At 38.7% G+C, this 20,252-nt stretch overlaps 2 protein-coding genes across 2 annotated transcripts; both read left to right on the top strand.

Annotated features, from left to right (window-relative positions):
- The first annotated feature begins 3,207 nt into the window (after positions 1–3,207).
- On the top strand, positions 3,208–5,859 carry LOC140227491 (uncharacterized). The gene is made up of 3 exons (XM_072307890.1): positions 3,208–3,232; positions 3,820–3,937; positions 4,472–5,859. The coding sequence occupies exons 1-3, from the start codon at positions 3,208–3,210 to the stop codon at positions 5,757–5,759; spliced, it is 1,431 nt and encodes a 476-aa protein (XP_072163991.1). The 3' UTR covers positions 5,760–5,859.
- A 5,900-nt stretch (positions 5,860–11,759) lies between these two features.
- LOC140227704 (putative nuclease HARBI1) lies at positions 11,760–17,966 on the top strand. The gene is made up of 2 exons (XM_072308116.1): positions 11,760–11,771; positions 17,430–17,966. The coding sequence occupies exons 1-2, from the start codon at positions 11,760–11,762 to the stop codon at positions 17,964–17,966; spliced, it is 549 nt and encodes a 182-aa protein (XP_072164217.1).
- Positions 17,967–20,252: the final 2,286 nt, after the last annotated feature.

Genomic DNA, 20,252 nt, shown 5'->3' with positions numbered 1-20,252 from the left:
TGCACGTATGTATGACTGGTTTTTACAGGCACAGAGAGGCAAAATGAAAACATGAGAACAACAACTACGCAAATTACAGACAGAACTTCTGGTGAGTATAAGTGCAAGCTTAGTGCGTCGTACAAATGGTGGGGAGATTGCGTGTTGAGTGTGAGTGTGTGTTGAAACTGTCAGAAAAGAGCACATTTGATTTTGACTTGTTCAAAATTGCTTCCCCTATGTTAATGTGGCACGCTACACAGAATTATCTTCTCCTATAAAAACGACGACACTTTTCGAAAAGATGACAGTATAGGTGCATTTGTATTTTCTGATGCCTGAATCGACATGAGCATGTTGGGTATTAAGAAATAAAAAAAAAAATCACGTAGTCATCTGCTGTCACTGGTTTTTATACTATACCAATGTCCTTGTCTTCTTTTCCTAAACAGATGTCAAACAGACCGCTCTAGAATCGACAAGTTCAGCGAATTCAGGCTCTCCCAGTGAGTATAGTCGAATACGTTTAGTGCAGAAATTATTTTGACATCTTAACCTCCTTCCTATTGTCATGTGTACAGTTCAATCCACGAAGATCACCAAACAAAGATGATTACATGTCAACTATGGCAACAACAAAAAAAAAATCAACGTTCAAGCTCTCCTCTTTGCTTTTATAGCAGTTCACCTGAGCAATAGCTCAAGTAAGCTATTGCGACCATTCATTTCTGGCGTCGGTCGTGAGTCATGAGTCATACGTAAGTTCTCGATCACCATAACTAGAATTTCACATGGTCTATCACACAGCCGATGAGTCATTTTACTTAGGAAAAACCAGTCTGTTGTGAAAAGCGTGCACGTAATGTATGATTGCTTTTTTTTCCCACAGGCACAGGGAGGCAAAATGAAAACATGGGAACAACAGCTACGCAAATTACAGACAAAACTTCTGGTGAGTACAAATGTATTACTAAGTGCAAGTTGAGTGCATCGTACCCGTGCGCGAGTGCTTTTGTGTTGAGTGTGAGTGTGTGCTGGAAATGGTAGAAAAGAACACGTCTGATTCCAGCATCTTGTTTGCTTTCGCATTATAATTATGGCATAAGTGTTACTATCATTTGCAAAGTCTTTTCCTGTTAAACGACAACATTTTTCGAAAAGATGACAGTATAGGTGCATTTGTATTTTTTGATGTCTGATTCGAAATGAACATGTTGGGTATGAAGATAAAAAAAGCAATCACGTAGTTCTCTGTCACTGGTTTGTATACTACCAAAGTCCTTGTCTTTTTTCTTTCCTAAACAGACCACAAACAGACCGCTCTAGAATCGACAAGTTCAGCGAATTCAGGCTCTCCCAGTGGGTATAGTCGAATATGTTTAGTGCAGAAATTATTTGAACATCAAAACACCCTTCCTATTGTCATGTGTACAGTCAAGTCCACGAAGATCACCAAACAGAGATGATTATAATAATGTCAAATATGCAAAAAAAAAAAAAAATGTTCAAGCTCTTCTCTTTGCTTTAATAGTAGTTCACCTGAGCAGAAGCTCAAGAGAGCTCTTGCGATCATTCGTTTTTTGGCGTCGGTCTTGAGTCATGAGTCGTATTGTCATCTTCTTGAAAACCCATGACCGATTTTCATCATAGGGGGTTAGGATTCCACTTTGTTCAAATGGGTACCATTCTTTACCCCATCCGGGGGGGGGGGGGGGGGCGGCAGTAAATTGTTAGAGTTGTTGCCCGTTTTTACACTTTCCTCTTCTTCTTGAAAGCGACTGTCAAGATTTTCACCAACTTGACAGGGGTTATCTCGAGAGTGAGGAATATATGAAGAGTTTGTTTGCAAAAACCGATAAGTCCATATTTGTCAAATGGAGATATTTGCGAATAAAGGTCAAGAAAAATAAAGAGAATAATAAGAAAATTTCTGCTTCTTTTGACCATAACTTCAAAAATGTACCTTTATATGTAGTGACCAATATATCATTTAAAAGGTATTATTTTGTACTTTATGACAGAGACCGTACTTCAAAATCTTCAAAAATGGACTTATCGGTTTTTGCAAACAAACTCTTCATATGTATATTATATATATATTGACAAATGAACACAATTTCCCCACTTGGGAGGTCCCCAAGGGCACAATGCCCCGTTGAATAGGGGAAGACAAAGCACCCCAAATAAGGAATCTCGGCGTGAATGTTCTTGTCTGTAGAAGTGATATTATACGCTACGTTCATGCTATGAGTGAGTTGGTGACCACAGTTTCAAAAACCCTCAAGACAATTCAGGGGATGAGCATGAAGGGCCCTACTTTTCAGGTACTTTTGCCAGTGTAGACATGGACTTCACGACCTACAGAGGCCCTCAAAGCTGTTCACACCCCTAATTAAGATAATATGGTCTCAGGAAATAGTATGCATATAAGCGTGGAAAGTAAACTTGTGATACTCAGGTGAGCGCGAGACCCCCGGCTCTCTTGTATTGGGGTTACCCTTCAAAATCATCACCACTATAATTTCACATAGCCTTTCGTAAAAGGCGATGGGTCATTGGTAATGACAAATCAGGTTTGTTTGGGTTTTTTTCGGGGGGGGGGGTAGTTCAAGCATACTTGCAAACTTAACAGTTTCCCGCTTTCCAAACCTACAAGATGCAGAGGAGATTGCATTTACTACTTCTTCTTTAAGACTGTGTATGTTTGTATGGATGATTTTTATTTTTATTTTTTACAGGCAGTGAGTGGCAAGATAAAAACATGAAAACAGCATCTAGACGAATTACAGACATCACTAGTGAGTACAGTAATGTTGTATTACAAAGTGCAAGCTGAGTGCGTTGTAAAAGACAGAGTGCGATTGCGTTCGTGTGTACCTGTGTTTTACGTCATGAATGTGTGGGTGTGTATGTACATGTGTGTACGCCGGAAAACAGGAAAAGGGAACGGCTTGTCGTTTGCTTCACTGTCATCTAACTGACTCGGGAATTGCCTTCTCGAATTGAAAAAAAAAAAGTTTTTTTCAAGAGTTTTTAATGACGTTTCAAGGATAGCAATATAGGTAAATCCATATTTTTTCATGTCTGAATTTTTATGAACATTAATAGGGCCCCCCAAAAGCATTGTTTTTTTATATATTACATAATTGGTTCGTTTACTACCAATGTCGTTCTCCTCTTCTTTTCGTAAACAGGTGGCAGACTATTCTAACATCGACAACATCAGCGATGCCAATCACCACGTCTCCTTCAAGTGAGTATAGTCCAATACATTTGGTGGCTTATTTTATATAATGATCGCTCCTTCTAATTGTCATGTAGACAATACAATCCACGAAGATCAACAGGCAGAGAAGGATTATAGGCCCTATGTCAACTGCGTGTAAACAGACATGTAGTACTCTTCACAATCTTTAAGATGCAAAAAAATTATATTGCACTGTAAAGAAGGCATGTACAATGGAACACATCAATAGCGCTAAAAGAAACGAGTACAGTATTCTGGCCAATTTGAATCAATCCTTTGAGACAAAAATCGTGTAATGCTTTCATGGCAGTATTTCACAGCACAGCAGAAATGAAAAATCATACGATAATATTAAAATCAGCCACGTTGTCTATTTGGTGGTCATAAAAAATCGTTATGATGATGGTAGACAGAACGAAAGTTGTTCACATCTTGCCATATTTTGTGGTTGTAGTTGTTTGTGAATTCCTCCCAATTCCTCCCTCCATCGTACCTATGCCAAACTTTTGCCTTATTTTTATTTTTTATTTCTTTCTTTCTTTCTTTCTTTATTTATTTATCTATATATCTATCTATCTATCTATTCATTTCAGTAACTAACTTGCCACATGAAACGACAATAATGACGTACAGCCTTGGGATCGCCTTGTGTGTCGCTCTCGTCCTGCTTGTAGTACTAGCCGTGATTCGGTGCAAGAATCAGCAAAAAGCGTAAGTCTTCAAACACACACACACACACACTCAAACGGGGCAATGGGAAGGTTATAAGATTTCTTTGAATTGCGAATTTTCTCATACATAAGGAGTGTAATTTGTGAGCATTATATTGGATGTTGCTCGTGATTGTGCATGTGCGTGTGTGTGTGTGTGTGTGTGTGTGTGATGGGCCAAAAAACCTGTATACAGTGTCTTTTTTATGTGTGCAGAAAAAAAAAGAAAAGGTTTTTGGCTTTTCTAAAAATCCATATACATGTACACAGCCAACGGAAATGGTTAACTAAAAAAAAAATGTATTCAACTTGATTTTTTGTCTTTTGGAGAGTTGTTTTCTGCCGCTCATTTTACTCTATGTAAGTCTTTTAAGTTCCCCAGAGCTTCTGTTTAGCATGAATAAAATTGAGATGTATGCTTCGCAGTAAAAAAAAAAAAAAAAAAAAAATCAAAAAAATCAAATCAATAAAGCAGTGTTATACAATCTAATGGCAGCCGCTTATTTCTAATTGTCTTTCCCCTCCCTTTGAACAGGCGCAGGCAGTCAGAAACTTTGAACCAGACGAACGATCGCTCCAATGACGAACAAATACACATGCATCCTGTTGGAAATTTAAGCCAGAATCAGAGCGCGGCGGATAATGTTGATTCACTCAAAGTCATTAGTACTAAAGATGGTGCTGTAGGTCATTCTTTCCGTTACAATCAGGGCAACAGATTCAGAGACGCCACATCTCATCAGGAAGACCCATATCACATCTATCAAAACGTAGCGGAGGTAGAGAAGGTGCGTTCTCAGACCGCACAGGTGGAGCAAATCTCCTCTTGTACGCTACCCATATTGAGCAGCGTCAAGTCCCCTGTCAGCACTTCGTTAACTTCTATACATAGTTGTTCTGAAAACTATGGTCTACAGGAAACATCACTGAATCAATCAATGGGTTGCTCTGAGGACGACGAATACCAAGATGTTGACATTTTGAGAAAAAATAGGATGACTAATGGTGCAGTATTATTAAGACCTCCTTCTGGAGCTCGCTTGTTTGATGACAGTTGTTACAATTCGCTGGACTTTGGCATCCGGTCTGAAGGTGTTTGCGCTCGAAGACTGAAAGCCAGCCCCTGCAACACGCACATTTATGAAGCCGAAGTTGTCGATGAGTCTGAGTTCAACAGGACAATGGCAAATGAGTATGCAGAATTAAGCGACTCTAAAGAGCATGCTCAGATTATCCATGGCGGCCAGGAGTACAATCACATCAATCGTTATCAACCAGCCTCCGGTTCCACTTCAAAGAAAAGAGTTTGCTCTGATAGAGAAAACACAACGTCCTGTGATACCAGTAAGGGTTTCTTACCAGCCGAACCTCCTGAAGACATTCTTTACTATCAACTAGAACCCGAAGAACGTAATAAAGTTGATACTAGCAATGAGCTGCAATACTCTGACGCGTTCGACTCAGAATACAATAAACTTAAACCTCAAAAGGATGCCAACGATATCTCCCTTCCAATAATGAGAGAAAACGACCTCAATGCCCACCATGGAACTGATAACTCAGTTTGCTTTACCTCAAAACCTAAAACGTGTGAGGAATTATACGCAAAGGTGGACAAAACAGTGGGAGCGTCGTCCACTCCACCGGCACCACCTTGTGAGGAACTGTATGCAAAGGTAGACAAAACAAGAGGAGTGTCGTCCGCTGCTCCACCACCTTGTGAGGAATGGTATGCAGAGGTGGACAAAACAAAACGGCCAGGCAATTGTGACTCAAAACCAGCATGGCAAGAGGAACTGTACATGAATGTTAATGACACATGAATCCTTACTTGAAGGATGGCAATGCATTATGCTGTACTCACAATGTTGTGTATGGTTCTACATAAATCCAGGATTTATTAACTTATTTTCATTTGTTCTAATTATTTTTTTTCCATTTCTTACGTTAAGACGAGTTAAGCACCAAATAAAACTAAATGCTTAAACATGAGGTAATAAAACATAACACAATTAATGGACAAAGTGGTCAATGACTCTGAATGGGATTAAAAGTACAACCAGAGTCGTGCACTCTCACTCACATTTCCAGTATAAAGGTGTACAATCCCTTATCATGTAGCAATGATAATGATGTTGCGATTTAATGACTATAATATTCACTTACATGGAGGCATGCAAGAATGCTTAGAGTATATGCCAAAATACATTTGCTTACATGTATACCTACAGAATGCCAAAGCATGTCATTTTTCCACCATTTCTTACTCAAGATCGTGAGCTTCGATTTGAGTAACATTAAAAAAACCAAACATTCTTCTTTGAAAATATTTACAGACAACGAAACAGTTTTCCGGTATTATACACGCCAGCTATCACAAATGTTAAAACGTATACATTTACTGAATTAAGAATTGCACTATGGCGGCATTCTTAAATCCATTCACATAGTTTTGTATTGTCTCCGAAACGAAATCCCCAAAACTGAGACCACAAGCGGAGTACGTCTTTGTGTCAAATATAAAACAAAATAAAACACATAATTCCATGTCTTCATTTTGTTATACGATGGACATTACCTTTTTCTATCTCCTTGTAAGCCTATACATGTATGTATGTATGTATGTATGTATGTATATATATATATATGTATATATGAGTGTGTATGTTTCTTTGTGACAGCTATAGAAATAATGTTTGCAATTTTCTCCAAATATGCTTGTACCACTGTGTACTACAATGTACAGTACATTTATTTCCCTGTGGCACCTCATGAAGTTTCAACCCATCCCCGTTTGTTTGAAAGTGTCCTATGTGAAGTAGCTATCATATTTGACTTGCAGAGGTATGTGTCTTCTCTGCTCTCAAATTTATCGAGTGGGACAATAATATGCTACTGATAACAGTAAATTTTAAGACATAATTGAAGATTTATGCATGTTACACATCTAAATTTACTCGATTTACAGAAAATGTGTTCTCTGAGTAAGCACACTGAGAAGCATCTTGAGATGATAATTATATGGTTTCTGTTCTGTTGTAGTACTGAATATTCTACGCCAGTATGCTCATCTTACTGCGCGAAAATTCTTAGAGTGATACGAACAAAGCAGCCATAGTGTGTGTTAAGATTATTGAACGTTCACTTGATACTAAGCTTAAATCGATACGTATTTATAAATAATGTAATATTGTGGTATAATTTATGGACTCACTTCCATACCTTACTGGTTTATTTGGTTGTATTTCCTAGTTTTGTTTGAGTATTAGTGATCATTTGTTGATAGGGGATTGGCGGTAAACCGTTTAGGTTAATCATGTTAATAGTCAATTCAATTCCGTTCAATCCAATTTATTTCAAGTCAATTTATTCATCATCATTTGATGAGTATAATAAAAATACACACAAAATTACATAAGTTTCTATACATTCATTAGAAAAAGAATAGTTTAACTTTATATTCTAATGATTCAAATGATTTTATTTCCATATATTTGAGAACCCAAGGAGAAGCAGTGCTTATAGCAAGATTATATAAATTATGATTATACATTATATTGATGTAATATCATGTAATATACACGTAAAAGAGAGAGAAAAATCAACACATAGATTATGTAAATTTCAGTGTGCAAATAATTTCTAAATTTGATGGGAAAATATATATACATAGACATATTTTAACATACACGGGGAAATCTGGGAGAGTAGAAAGAAGAGGAAAATAGGTTGAGTAAGAAAAGGGGAAAGTATTTTAGAAGTATCTTAGTCAAAAGCCCGAAATGTTCTATTCGAGTCAGACTATAGTGTAAAACAATAATGACAAAAAAAAACTTTTATTAATCATATTCATATAAGTACAGTGTGACAATGATGATAAATGTTTGATCTTTCCCTTGGGAGGAGCAGGTTAGAGGGCAATTCTTGAATAGTGATAAAGTGGAATGACGTTTTATGTTCTTTGGAAGAGTTAAAGGGAAGATAAACCCCAAGAACAATGTGGATTGAGTGAAAGCAGCAACATTAGTAGAACACATCAGTGAAAGTTTGAAGAAAATCAGACAATCGATGCAAAAGTTATGAATTTTTAAAGTTTTGATGCTGGAACCGCTGGATGAGGAGACTACTAGAGGTTATGACGTATGAGTGGACTACAATATCAAGAAAATATAAAGAAAATACTACAAAAATCCATTTTTCATGAAAATTACAAATTCCATCAACTTGATATTGACATATGTTAAGGGTAGCAATTATTCCCCCTGCTTTCTGAAAGCGGTTGGTCCACTGCTCTTTCATAATTCTAGAAAAGTGAATTTTTGTTGACTATCCTTTATATTTTCTTTGTATTGTTGTCCACTCATACGTCATATCCTCTAGTAGTCTCCTCATCCAGCGGTTCCAACACCAAAACTTTAAAAATTCATAACTTTTGCATCGATTGTCCGATTTTTCTCAAACTTTCACTGATGTGTTATATTAATGTTGCTGCTTTCACTCAATCCACATTGCTCTTTGGGTTTACCTTCCCTTTAATGGGAGTTTTTTTAAATAGTGCGACGTATATGGCTGAATGCAATGTGCTTGCTAATTCATTACCATCATTTTATTTTTTTTTTGATTGAATATAAAAATGGTTACCTCCAAACTACACTGACTTATACGATCAGACATAATAAAAACTGTAAAAAAGCACAGTAAATTCAAGGTGTTATATAAAGGTTGGCTCAGAAAATATTCAGTGACATCAATAAACAATCGTTGCACAAACAATACTTCACTTTCAATCAATCCTTCAATGTGTCCAGCATGTGTGTCAATGTCTTAATGTGTCCACAATAACGCAATGAAAACGTCAAGATACCTGGTAGACACTCTAGTTGTTAAGAGAGAGCGCTGGTAATGAACTTACAAAAAAGGAATGTGATGAAGAGAGGTGCATACTCGTGCGGGCGTGTGTGTTTGTGTGATTGTGTGTGTGTGTGTGTGCGTATGTGTGCGTGTGTGTGTGTGAGTGTGTGTGTTTCAGATGACCGCCACAATTGCAACGGAATAGATGGATCATTTCATAATTCCCAAATCTTCTGCTGTACCGTTACCGTCAGTACATTGCACGTACTGTTGCGACACAAATTGTCGCCCCGTCACAAATTGTCGCCCCCTGACACAGTCGACAATTTGTGCATGGAGCTGACGGCACATATTGTCGCCCGCCCTCGAAGCACATTTTTGGGGTAATATCATTTTTGACATAGTCATTGAAATACCAACACATAACTTGCATGGCTACATCCATGCAAACAACCTATGTAAAAAGTCACGGTGAGGTTTCAAAGAAGTGTGTATGTGCGCGCGCACATGATAATTGAAAATCTGTTCGTGCTTGCAAGGAGGTTTTATACATGGAGTAACAACAGTTTTATTCCCTTTGATCTCATGTTTGATGCCGTCACTAACAAATATTTTAAGTATGTGCTAAACTGGAGCTGACTCACAGACAGGAAGACAATGGACTAGTGTCTCATTGCATAATCACCAGCCACTTTCAAAGAAAGATATGTCTTTGTGATGGTAATTACTTTTCGCTACCCCTTCTTAATAAAAGGTAGGTGGTACAGACACGAGGATGCGCGAACAGAAATTGAGCAAAAAATGCTGAAATAAAGCTGAAAATTACTCGACTGGGCATATGCGGGCACTAATCTGACATATCTATCAATAAAGAATTATACTTGAAGTTTATTCCATATTACTTTTAATTGGGGAAATTAAGTCGAAAAGTAATAAAACCATGCAGCTTTCCAGGATGGTACAGTTTTAAACATTTTCACATGATACAGCTCTGATTTACACTATAATGTCTTTTGTGCAAATTTCTGGATGGAATTGACTTTTGTTTTACATGCTTTATCATTAAGTGAAATTTCATTTCATTTGATACATAAATAGGCAAAATATGGCCAACATTATGATGACGTTCAAAATAAATCTTCAGATTGCTCAGCAAGACGGCGGCGTCGAACATCGATTATCAAAGGCACAAGTGCACCTGTGGAATTCTTTTGTACATCAATAAAAATCTGACAACTGTTTGAATAATTACAACCAGTTGGAACTCCATGTATAAAACCTCCTTGCGTGCGTGTGTGTGTGTGCGTGTTATTGCATATCATGGAAGAATGTGTGTTGAGGTGGTTTATGTGCATTATGAGGATTTGTTTGAGTGTTTGTTCGTGTTTGTTTATAAATACGTATGTATTTGCGGTGTGCATATGGCAGTTCGTTTGTGCTAAAATCCATTAACGATTGAGAAATTATTTGCTCATGCATAAAGCATGCCAAACTTAACCTGGGACGAAGAATAGTGATATGGAAGTTGAAGTTAAGACTGATGGAAGAATACGAACACAGTGGAAAAAAAAATAAGCAAAGACAGATAACATTTAGGGAGGGTACCTCCCTCGTATGCCTTTTCTCTCGGTCTTTACTCTCTCTCCTAGCCCGCCTCACCGCTGTAATTGACACACCCAGTTATTAAACTATTTTGAAATCAACGCCGCTGTGAACTCTATAAACACGTGCTCATACACGTTGAAGGCATTTTCACTGCCACAGTACTGCCTGCTGCCAAAAAGTTCGTTCGCACAAACATCAAAACACAAACACAAACAAACACACGTACGCATACAGGCACACTTATACAAACAAACAAACCACTACCACTATGCAACCACCACACATGCACAGTTTCCACATATTATTGTATTATCATACTCCAAACACACACACACACACACACACACACACACACACACAGCTATGCGCAAACGCAAACGCATACAAAAGTCACATAATACGCACCTACAAATCATGCACAGCACATACCATGCAGCCCCCCCCCCCACACACACACACATATACACAACTTACCAGTCATACCCACCCCATCCAAGCATAACACTGCAGCAACCACTCCAACCACACAATTCATAGTGCATAGCCGACGACAATTTGTGCAGCTACGTTTCATTTTGCCAGCACAAATTGTCGCTATTGAGATAAAAAATTGGGAACTGCACAAGCAGCACAAATTGTCGCAATTTGCAATCTATGCAGGGGCGACAATTTGTGCCGTAACATGTAGGACCTATACTATTCTTTACTCTGCTAAAGAAATTCAAAGTTCACATATCATTTCCTTTAGACATGTGTGGCTTCTTTCTGATGTCTACTGTTTCATCCGCAATCCATGAGAATGCAGTCATATCGATTAGAATCCTTTGTTTCATGACTGAATCTAAACAGATCCCGGGGGGGGGGGGGATGGGGGATATATCCCCCCCCCCCCCCCTGAAATGGAGGAGGGGGCGATGGCCTGTACAATCATCCCCCCCCCTGAATTTTGAGGAAAAAAAATGGAGGAAGCAGAAATGTGATTGTAACAATTATGACATAATTATTGCATGACGTTTGTACGCCCGTGTCACAGGCGATCCGTTCCGGCCAGTCGATAAGTTCCGCCGGAACTTATCGGCGGACTTTGGCCGGTATATCAGATCCCCCAGATCCAATCGGCGGGATTTTTGCCTCACCGCCGATACGATCCCCCGCCGCCGATTCGATCCGGGTCTCTTCCGTATACAATGTATACAAAGTGGTAATGGAAACACCCCTTCAGTAAAATGTACTCTTCCAGTCTCCCTCTACAGCCAATGAACTTCTCCAAATCCCTCTGACCAGCCAACCGAACAAAGTTGCCAATTTGAAACCCGGACTACAAAGCGATTCTTTTTTTTTTCCCCTCCCTTATCTCTATCGTCGTCATGGTGGCCATGGTACAGTCACAGAACTCTGCTCTGTAGAGTTCTGCACGATGTGACGTTGGTCATGCCAACCTCTCTCTGATTTGAATAATTTGAACAGAATAACCGAATGAGTTACTGTAATTGGGATGTTCGGCATGCTAGGAGCTTCATATTAAACATACTATGAGCTCAAATAGTCCACCTTCATTTTAATGTCTATTTTCAGGGCACAGAGTCTAATCATTTTAGTGCGATATAACGACCAATATAATCGCCAACGTCATACATGCATGTTCGTTTGGTTCATTATTTTTTCAGTTGTAACAACTAAAGATGACGGGATGAATTTTGTTTTTGTGTGTTCAGTTGTCTTTATCATATCTTGTGTCCGTGTGCATGTGCATATGAGTGTGTGTGTGTGTGTGTGTGTGTGTGTGTGTTTCTCTTTTGGGGAGGCGGTCTATCAATACACAGAGATTACTTCAAACAGGCAAGGTATTCTAAAGAGATACAGTATAGTTTTGGTTGAGATGGGCGATTGAAAATTTAACGTTTTGCAAGAATTAAGTAGAAAGCACATTTGAAATAGAGAGCATACGATTCTAAGAGAAATTGAAAGTACATTATACAAAATCGGTTTGGACTGAAAAAAGAAAATACATGTGTAGTGATGGGCAGATAAGGTGGGTCCATCCTTTAATTAGGGTCTCTTTGTTTATACAGTGCGTATAAAAAAAAAAAAAAACACGCAACAAGATTTGATTTTAAATTTGTGAAGATTGTGTTAACTTTACACCAAAGTGAGTAGCAACATCTTAAAACCATATAATACTCCTCTTCAAAATGATATTTATGCATACACGGTCATGGATGGCTAAGTAATCATTCTTTTTAGACAATGGGTAAATTGGACTTGGGACCAAGTTTAGACACTGCAAGAATCAATGCACCTTATCAGAAATCAACTTAACAAATGGAATAATAAAATTAATAATCACAACTTACCATTGTTTTTTATTCTTCGGATATCTCTTTTTAACATTTTCATTATCTATAATAGGTTACAGCAAATAAAGATTCATCATCGGTAACACCCTAACGCAATGAAAAAAAATCACATTAGGCATTTCATTTCCATAATTTTTCCACAGCTGCATGCAGTCACCAGCTGCTGTCCGAAATACATCCTCAATCATCAGGCAATAATTGAGCAAACTGAGGCTGGATAGAACACTGATGGTTCTTTTCTACAATTCCTTTATCCAATCTATTGTCATGTATAACTTGATTTGTTTTTATGGCAATCTTACACAAAAGGACAAGGCTATAGAATCGATAGACCGCGAAAGTGGCAAAATATCATTGGGTTGGAATTGCCAGTGGTACAGGATTTACACGTGGAAAGAATGATGGTCAAGGTAAACCATGACCGATTTAACACACCGTCTGTACGGTTACTATTGCCTGAACAGATCAGGTACTAAGTATCAGACTCTGTCCTCCTCGCACAAAGCGTACCCGTTTTAGAAGTGCTTTTGTCCCAGATTCCATTCACACGTATAATGCCAGAGTAATTAGATAAGTTGTAATGATTAGTTTTTGGTGTATTTATTATTATCATTATTATTATGCTCCCGCATATCCAAAGAGTATAAGAAGGTATACAGGAATTGTGTGTGGTTGGTCGGGCGGTCGGGCGGTTCGTCGCAAAGTTTACGTCGCGAACTTTTCTACAGCTCTGAATTAATTCTGATGAAATCTGGGGTATATGGTGATATTGAGTGATTATCTTTATACTGTTGAAGTAATTGAGTTCAAATTTGGTGATGATGAAAGTGAGGTGTAGATTTGTAGGATATATGTTTCTCGTGTGTGTTTGATACACACACATTGATTTCGGGTTAATGTATTATGTTATTATGGTGCATACGTTAGGTTTGGATCCCTAAAGACTTTCTGTGGATACCAGCAACTCCCGGTAGATAAAGAGTTAAAGACCATGAAGTAAATAAATGCCATGTTAGAAACTGAAAGTGTTTGATATTGATATCAGCTTTCCCTGCTGTTACCAGATTCCCACATGATGCTCAAATAATAATATTGTCGAAGATCTACTGTTGATTCGTGACGTGTGAGAAATAAGACTAAGGCCCCAGTCACATAATGCTCTGCGTCCGGTGTTACGTCCAAAAAAGTTATTTTTTTCAGCGGACACCCGCGGATCCTTTACCGTCACCAGAAAATTGTTCAAAACATACGGGGAAAAAATGCAGGCGATACGGACAGATACGACCAGACGCAAATACTTGCGTCCACTTGCGGATATTCTTACGAATTGGCACATAATAGTTCTGAACACTTGCGGAGAGTTGCGGATATTTTCGGATAGTTACAGATTGTTATGAATAATTATGGGCACTTTGGTTTTCTCTTACGATCCCTGCTAAGTCAATGTATTATGACAGCAAGGTTATCACATTTGTTGTGGAAAAAAATCCCCCTTTAATTTGCTTTACAATAATAAAAGATATGTGAAATTTTGAATTTGAAGTTTGAATTTTGTTTGTGCGACTCAAATATGAATAAACGTCATAAATGTGAAGAATATATAACATCATTATACCACAAATAAAATACTATATAGATCGATAAGTTAAACATTAGAGTAAGAACCCCCTAATATTACTGACAGCCATGGAACAGACAAACTGTGGTTACGCTGTCGTTGTTCAGCGATATTCATGACTTACTGGGTTATGTTAAGAAGATATTTATAATAAAGCAATGCTTATTAAATTTCCAGGAAAAAAAAAAGACATCAAGACTTTCAAACACCCCTCCCGCACCCAAGTACAATTAAAAAAAAAAGTAATACACATTCAATGGTGCGTAAAGTGGGTAAGACTATAGAGAAATACTAAATTCGTTCTCATTTTATATAGTTGCTCCTGTCCCACACCTAAATTCCCCGGCCAGAAAAGTGAATAAAATGCTATCACTCCATATTCTACCCAAGATATTGCTCTTTTCGAAAAATATACATTCGAAGAGTGCAAGATAAAATGTTCAGCATCAACAGTCAACCGATGTCATGAGTATACATGGTATATGGGTGCCACCTGTGGGAGAAATTTCATAACTTGACCATGCGGTTCTGCCTCTCCACCGCTCCGACTGTGTTGTAGCATTCCTTCAGGTAAGGCCGCTGCATCTTGGCAACAAGAGTTGTGTGGCTTCCCACGAGTTTCTGTGTTCCCATGCGAGTGAAAAAGGGAAAACGTCGAAGGACGTAATTGTCCGCGGCATACGTAGCCGACGTAAATATCCGTAAGCGGACGAAACTGTTGTGATACGTTCACTTGCTGTTAATTTCGGATACTTACAGTGGACGTAAGCGAACGCACACGGACGGAAGGTAATTTTTTTTTTTTTTTTTTGCCGATGGTCTGCGTCCAAGCCACGGGTAGTTACGTTCAGCTACGTATAGTTACGTTTGGTTACGGTTACTTGCTTAAGTTTGCATCCGTGGCGTCCCTCTGCAAAATTTTGAACATTTCAAAATTTCGCAGGTTTGGCAACGTCATTTTGCGTTTCTTTATGCCCCAGTCACACAGTGCTTTACGATGGGTTACGTCCGCCGCGGATAGATACGGATGAGTGGTCGCAGGGGGAAGCAGCGTGGACGCAGGCATCCGCAGGGACGTATGTAGACGTAACTGTCCGTAACTCATCCGTAAAGAAGCGCAAAATGACGGCGCCAAACCTGCGAAATTTTGAAATGTTCAAAATTTCGCAGAGGGACTCCACGGATGCAAACTTACGCAAGTAACCGTAACTAAACGTAACTATCCGTAACTGAACGTAACGATACCCGTAGCTTGCACGCAGACCTTCCGCAAAAAATTTTACCTCCCGTCCGTTTGCGTTCGTTCATGTCCACCGTAAGTATCTGAAATCAACCGCAAGTTAACGTATCACAACACTTTCGTCCGCTTACGGATATTTGCGGACAGTTACTGATGTTGCAGACGATTACGTCCTTCGACACAGAGACTCGTGGGATGCCATGCACAACTCGTGTTGCCAAGCTGCAGGGCATTTACCTGAAGGAAAGCTACAACACAGTCGGAGCGGTGGAGAGGCAGAACCGCATGGTCAAAATTAATTATGAAATTTATCCCACAAATGGTCATTTTAGGTGGCACCCATATACACATGATATCGGTCGACCCTTGGTGCTGAACTTTTTTTCTTGCACTCTTTGAATGTATATTTTTCGAAAAAGGCAATATTTTTGGTAGGGGATGGGGTGACAGCATTTTATCCACTTTTCTGGCCGGGGAAGGTGTGGGATAGCGAAAAACTATATAAATTGAGAACGAATTTAGTATTTCCCTATAGTGTTACCCACTTTACGCTCCATGGAATGTGTATTACATCTATATATATAATATATATATATATATATATATATATATATATATATATATATATATATATTGTAACGATATTCGGTGGAACCGATTCGATTTAACCGTTTCGATTATAATTTGTTATGATCGATTGTGCCTATAGCATAGAAAGTGGGCACTATTGGAACGTTGGGCAAACGCTGTAATGTGGTAGTGCATTATTATGAGTTTTAACATTTATTATTAGATATGTGGTTACTTGTTTGTCATGGGCAAGTTTGGATTATTTTAATACCAACTCCGGTTTAGACCGATGATACATGCCGAATTAAAGTAACCATGTACAAGAGATACTGCTAAAATGTATAATCGTTGTACGAATTTAATAACCACGCCAGCATTGTAAATAATTTGAACGACTACTGCGAGTATTTTCCGCGTTGACCACGGCCGTACGGGAGTGCCTCCTCATTCCGCGATAGGAGGAGAGGCATATAAAGTGGCCGTTGTGTGACATAGTCCGCAACAAGTAGCCCGTGTATGATATATTTTCAATGTGTTGTTAATGTTCACTTCTTTGCGTAATAAACTGTACATGTGTTCCTGAATTCCTGTCTTCACTGTGTCTTCTTGAAACTGGTATCTCACTGAGCGGCGAACGAAGCGAATTTGAGATTCCCCAACTTATCTGGCGACAGTTAGCGACTTTTAGCGATGTTTAGCGACAATTAGCAACACTTTAGCGAACGTTTGCGAAAGTGTTTGCGAAACACAGGTGGCGACTATTAGCGAATGTTAGCGACAGTTTTGCAAATGTTAGCGACAGTTTTGCAAATGTTAGCAACTGTTTGCAAATCCCTTGCGACAATTGCTAATGCCTTGCGACCTGGAAAATTACCAGGCGATTATGCATAGTCAGACCCATAAAACGAGCGTACAGCCTTCCACTGCACCCAGATATCTTGTGACCACCGCTCAAGATGGATTTCAAAAGCATGGAAATGAATTTCTGCCAAGAAGAAGCTCAACGTGCGGCTACCCTTGAAGAGCTTCTTTGCCTAGCTGCTGCAGCTACAGCTATCGTGCAGCAAAAGAGAAAAAGAGAAGATGAAGAAAAAAAAAAGAAAGAAAGAAAAAAAGAAAGACCGTTTGGGTCAGAGAGTGGTTGCTGCAGAGGACAGACTTTGGCCAATACGAAAAGCTCTTGCAGCAGTTGCATGATGGAGATGTAAAGAGCTTTAAGAACTTTCTCAGAGTGGATCCTGGCCTGTTTCAGGAGCTTGTTGAGAGGTTAACCCCCCGCATCCAGAAGAAGGACACAAACCTAAGACGAGCTCTTGAGCCTGGTCTGAAGCTGGCCATTGCATTGAGATACATAGCCAGTGGTGATAATTATAAGTCCCTGTCCTACGGGTTTCGTGTTGCACCCAACACCATTTCGACCATTGTGCCAGAGGTCTGCCAGGCCATCTATGAGGAACTGCATGAAGAATGCATCAAGCTTCCTACAACTGAGGAAGAGTGGAAGGAAGTTGCCCAGGGCTTCTCCGACAGATGGAACTTCCACCACACGCCGGGAGCAATTGACGGCAAACATGTGGCTATCCAGGCTCCGTCTCACTCAGGATCCGCCTACCATAACTATAAGGGCTATTTCTCTATTGTAATGTTGGCAGTTGTGGATTCCCAGTACAAATTCATGTATTTGGATGTTGGTTCAAATGGCAGCTGCTCAGACGCTGGAATCTTCAAAGATAGTGAGCTGTACTCAGCTTTGGAAGAGGGAGCAGCAGCCCTACCTCCACGACGATGATCATCCAATCCCCTTTTTCTTTGTGGGGGATGACGCTTTTGGCCTCAAAGACTGGATGATGAAGCCCTATGCCACCAGGAACATGACGAAGCCTGAGAGATTGTTCAACTATCGTCTCTCAAGAGCAAGGCGAATAGTTGAAAATACATTTGGCATATTAGCACACAGATTCAGATGCCTGTTAACCACAATGCTCCAGAAGCCTGAAAATGTGGAAACGATTGTGCTGGCTTGCTGCTGTCTCCACAACTTGTTAGCCGCTAGAACACCACAGAAGATCGCCAGAAGAGCTGACAGAGAAGAGACTGATGCAGACCATTACCAGTGGACAGATGGAAGCTGGAGGTCCGAAGACACACTTGCCTCTTTGCAAGTTGTTGGAGGAAATGTTGGAACCAGAAGTGCTAGAGCCCAGAGAGACTATCTCAGAGACTACTATGCCACAATTGGCAAGGTTTCTTGGCAGGACAAGGCTATTGATGTGAACAAGTACAGGAAGAGATCTACCTGATTTTGAACTGTGTTCGGCAATGCCAAAGACTGATGATGGAAAGTTATGACGTTATCATTATGTGTAAATATCAATTTTTTTGAAGGGTCATTCTGGGGTCCCCCCCCCCCCTCTCCAGTTCTCGGAAGCTCTATCTCGCTCAACTCGGTCATGACTATCTCATTTCTATGATTTAGCAGAAAAGTGTACTCTGACAGTATTGTGTATCGGATTTCCATTTTTTTTCTGACATCATGACGTAAAATTCATTTCTTTGACACTACAAAATCGTCCCTATCGCCATTGTGTCACGTAATGTGTATTATGCTTATCGAAGAAAAAGAACAAATTCAGCGCAGAAAAGAAGTGTTCTGTCAATAATAGGCAAAGTTTGATTAGTATGACCAAGTTCAGTTTGTTCACCGTGGTTTTGTTGGTATGCGCATTATGATTGTGAAGAATGTAATTACAGGTCCTTGGGAATGAATAAGAACTATCGTAAGACCTTGTTTATTGATCCCTGTGAAATTGTTACTGATGAAATACCGTGAGTTCATTTTGTTTCTAGATAGGGTACCGATCACCGAAAGTTGTGGTTTTAACAATTCTAATTATCTACAATGTCTCTCGCTATGTATTTTCGATCCATTGTGGTTTCAGATTCACGGATAGACCAGATTACAAAATCCGGTTTATTTGGTCTGTTACAAATGATAATGCATTCAAAGAAACATCCGAGTTATCTTTGCAGGGGTTCAATGTGACATGTAAAAAAGAGTTTTCCCCAATGTGCATACAATTTCTTTCTCTATTGAAATTATGTTGAACTCATAATCAGTTGGCATAGAATGAAGGTAGACATACATATATATACCAGGATAAAATAGTGTTTTATTACATCTCAAAATCAACGGTATAGAAAATGACAACATCATATTTATGTTAACTACTGAAGCAAATTAAAATATACACAGTGCGTTCCTTAAAAAAAAAAGAAAAAAAAAAAGGTAATAGAAGTTCAGTGCAGAGACAACTGTCATTCCAGATTCCTTTCATGGACGGGAAAATGCGTCAGGTCAGGACCAATCTGTTTATTAAAATGTTGTGGTTTAACGTGGATTTGACTGGTCTTGAACTCTTTTTTTCTTTTTTTTTCTTTATTAAGTTAATTAATTTTTTTATTACACAAAATTGTGTAGTTGAGTTGAGAAACCTTTCCTCCCTCCAAATTCACATGTAGAGTGCACTCCATAAATGAAATTACTTACAGTTTATTGGTAATATATATATGAGAAAAGCCATAAATCCTGAAATGAAAAAAAGAAGACAATTTTATATCAAATATCAACAAGACACAAAAGATATAAGAAAATTACATTTATTACAATGTAACGAACTCAGTCTCGAGTCTATCTCGAGTTATCTGTATAAAATGTAATAATAAATGATTACTACAGCTTCCAAACATTTGCATTTGCTGGCAATTCAACTTCATACTTGTGAACTGAAATGATCAACAACAGCGGAAATGCCAATAAGAAATATGAATAAACTACAATAAAAAAAACCCTCTCCTATTCTATCTACGTACCTTCTTTATGTGTGTTTGTAACATGAAACGTACATGACAGTGTTTGTTTAACATACAAGTGTATAATAGTTTACTCTATACTAATTAACCAAATCATATCAGACGGTCTTTCCTGGTAAGGGAGTAAAGACATAAATACCGAAATAAAAAAAAAAGAATTAAAAAACCTCAAAATCAACAACACACGAAATTACAATCAAATGAA

The sequence above is a fragment of the Diadema setosum genome, chromosome 4 (genome assembly GCF_964275005.1).
Source record: "Diadema setosum chromosome 4, eeDiaSeto1, whole genome shotgun sequence".
Classification (NCBI taxonomy): Eukaryota; Metazoa; Echinodermata; class Echinoidea; order Diadematoida; family Diadematidae; genus Diadema; species Diadema setosum.
The sequence above is the reverse complement of the archived record's forward strand: the minus strand, read 5'-3'. Positions and strand labels throughout refer to the sequence as shown.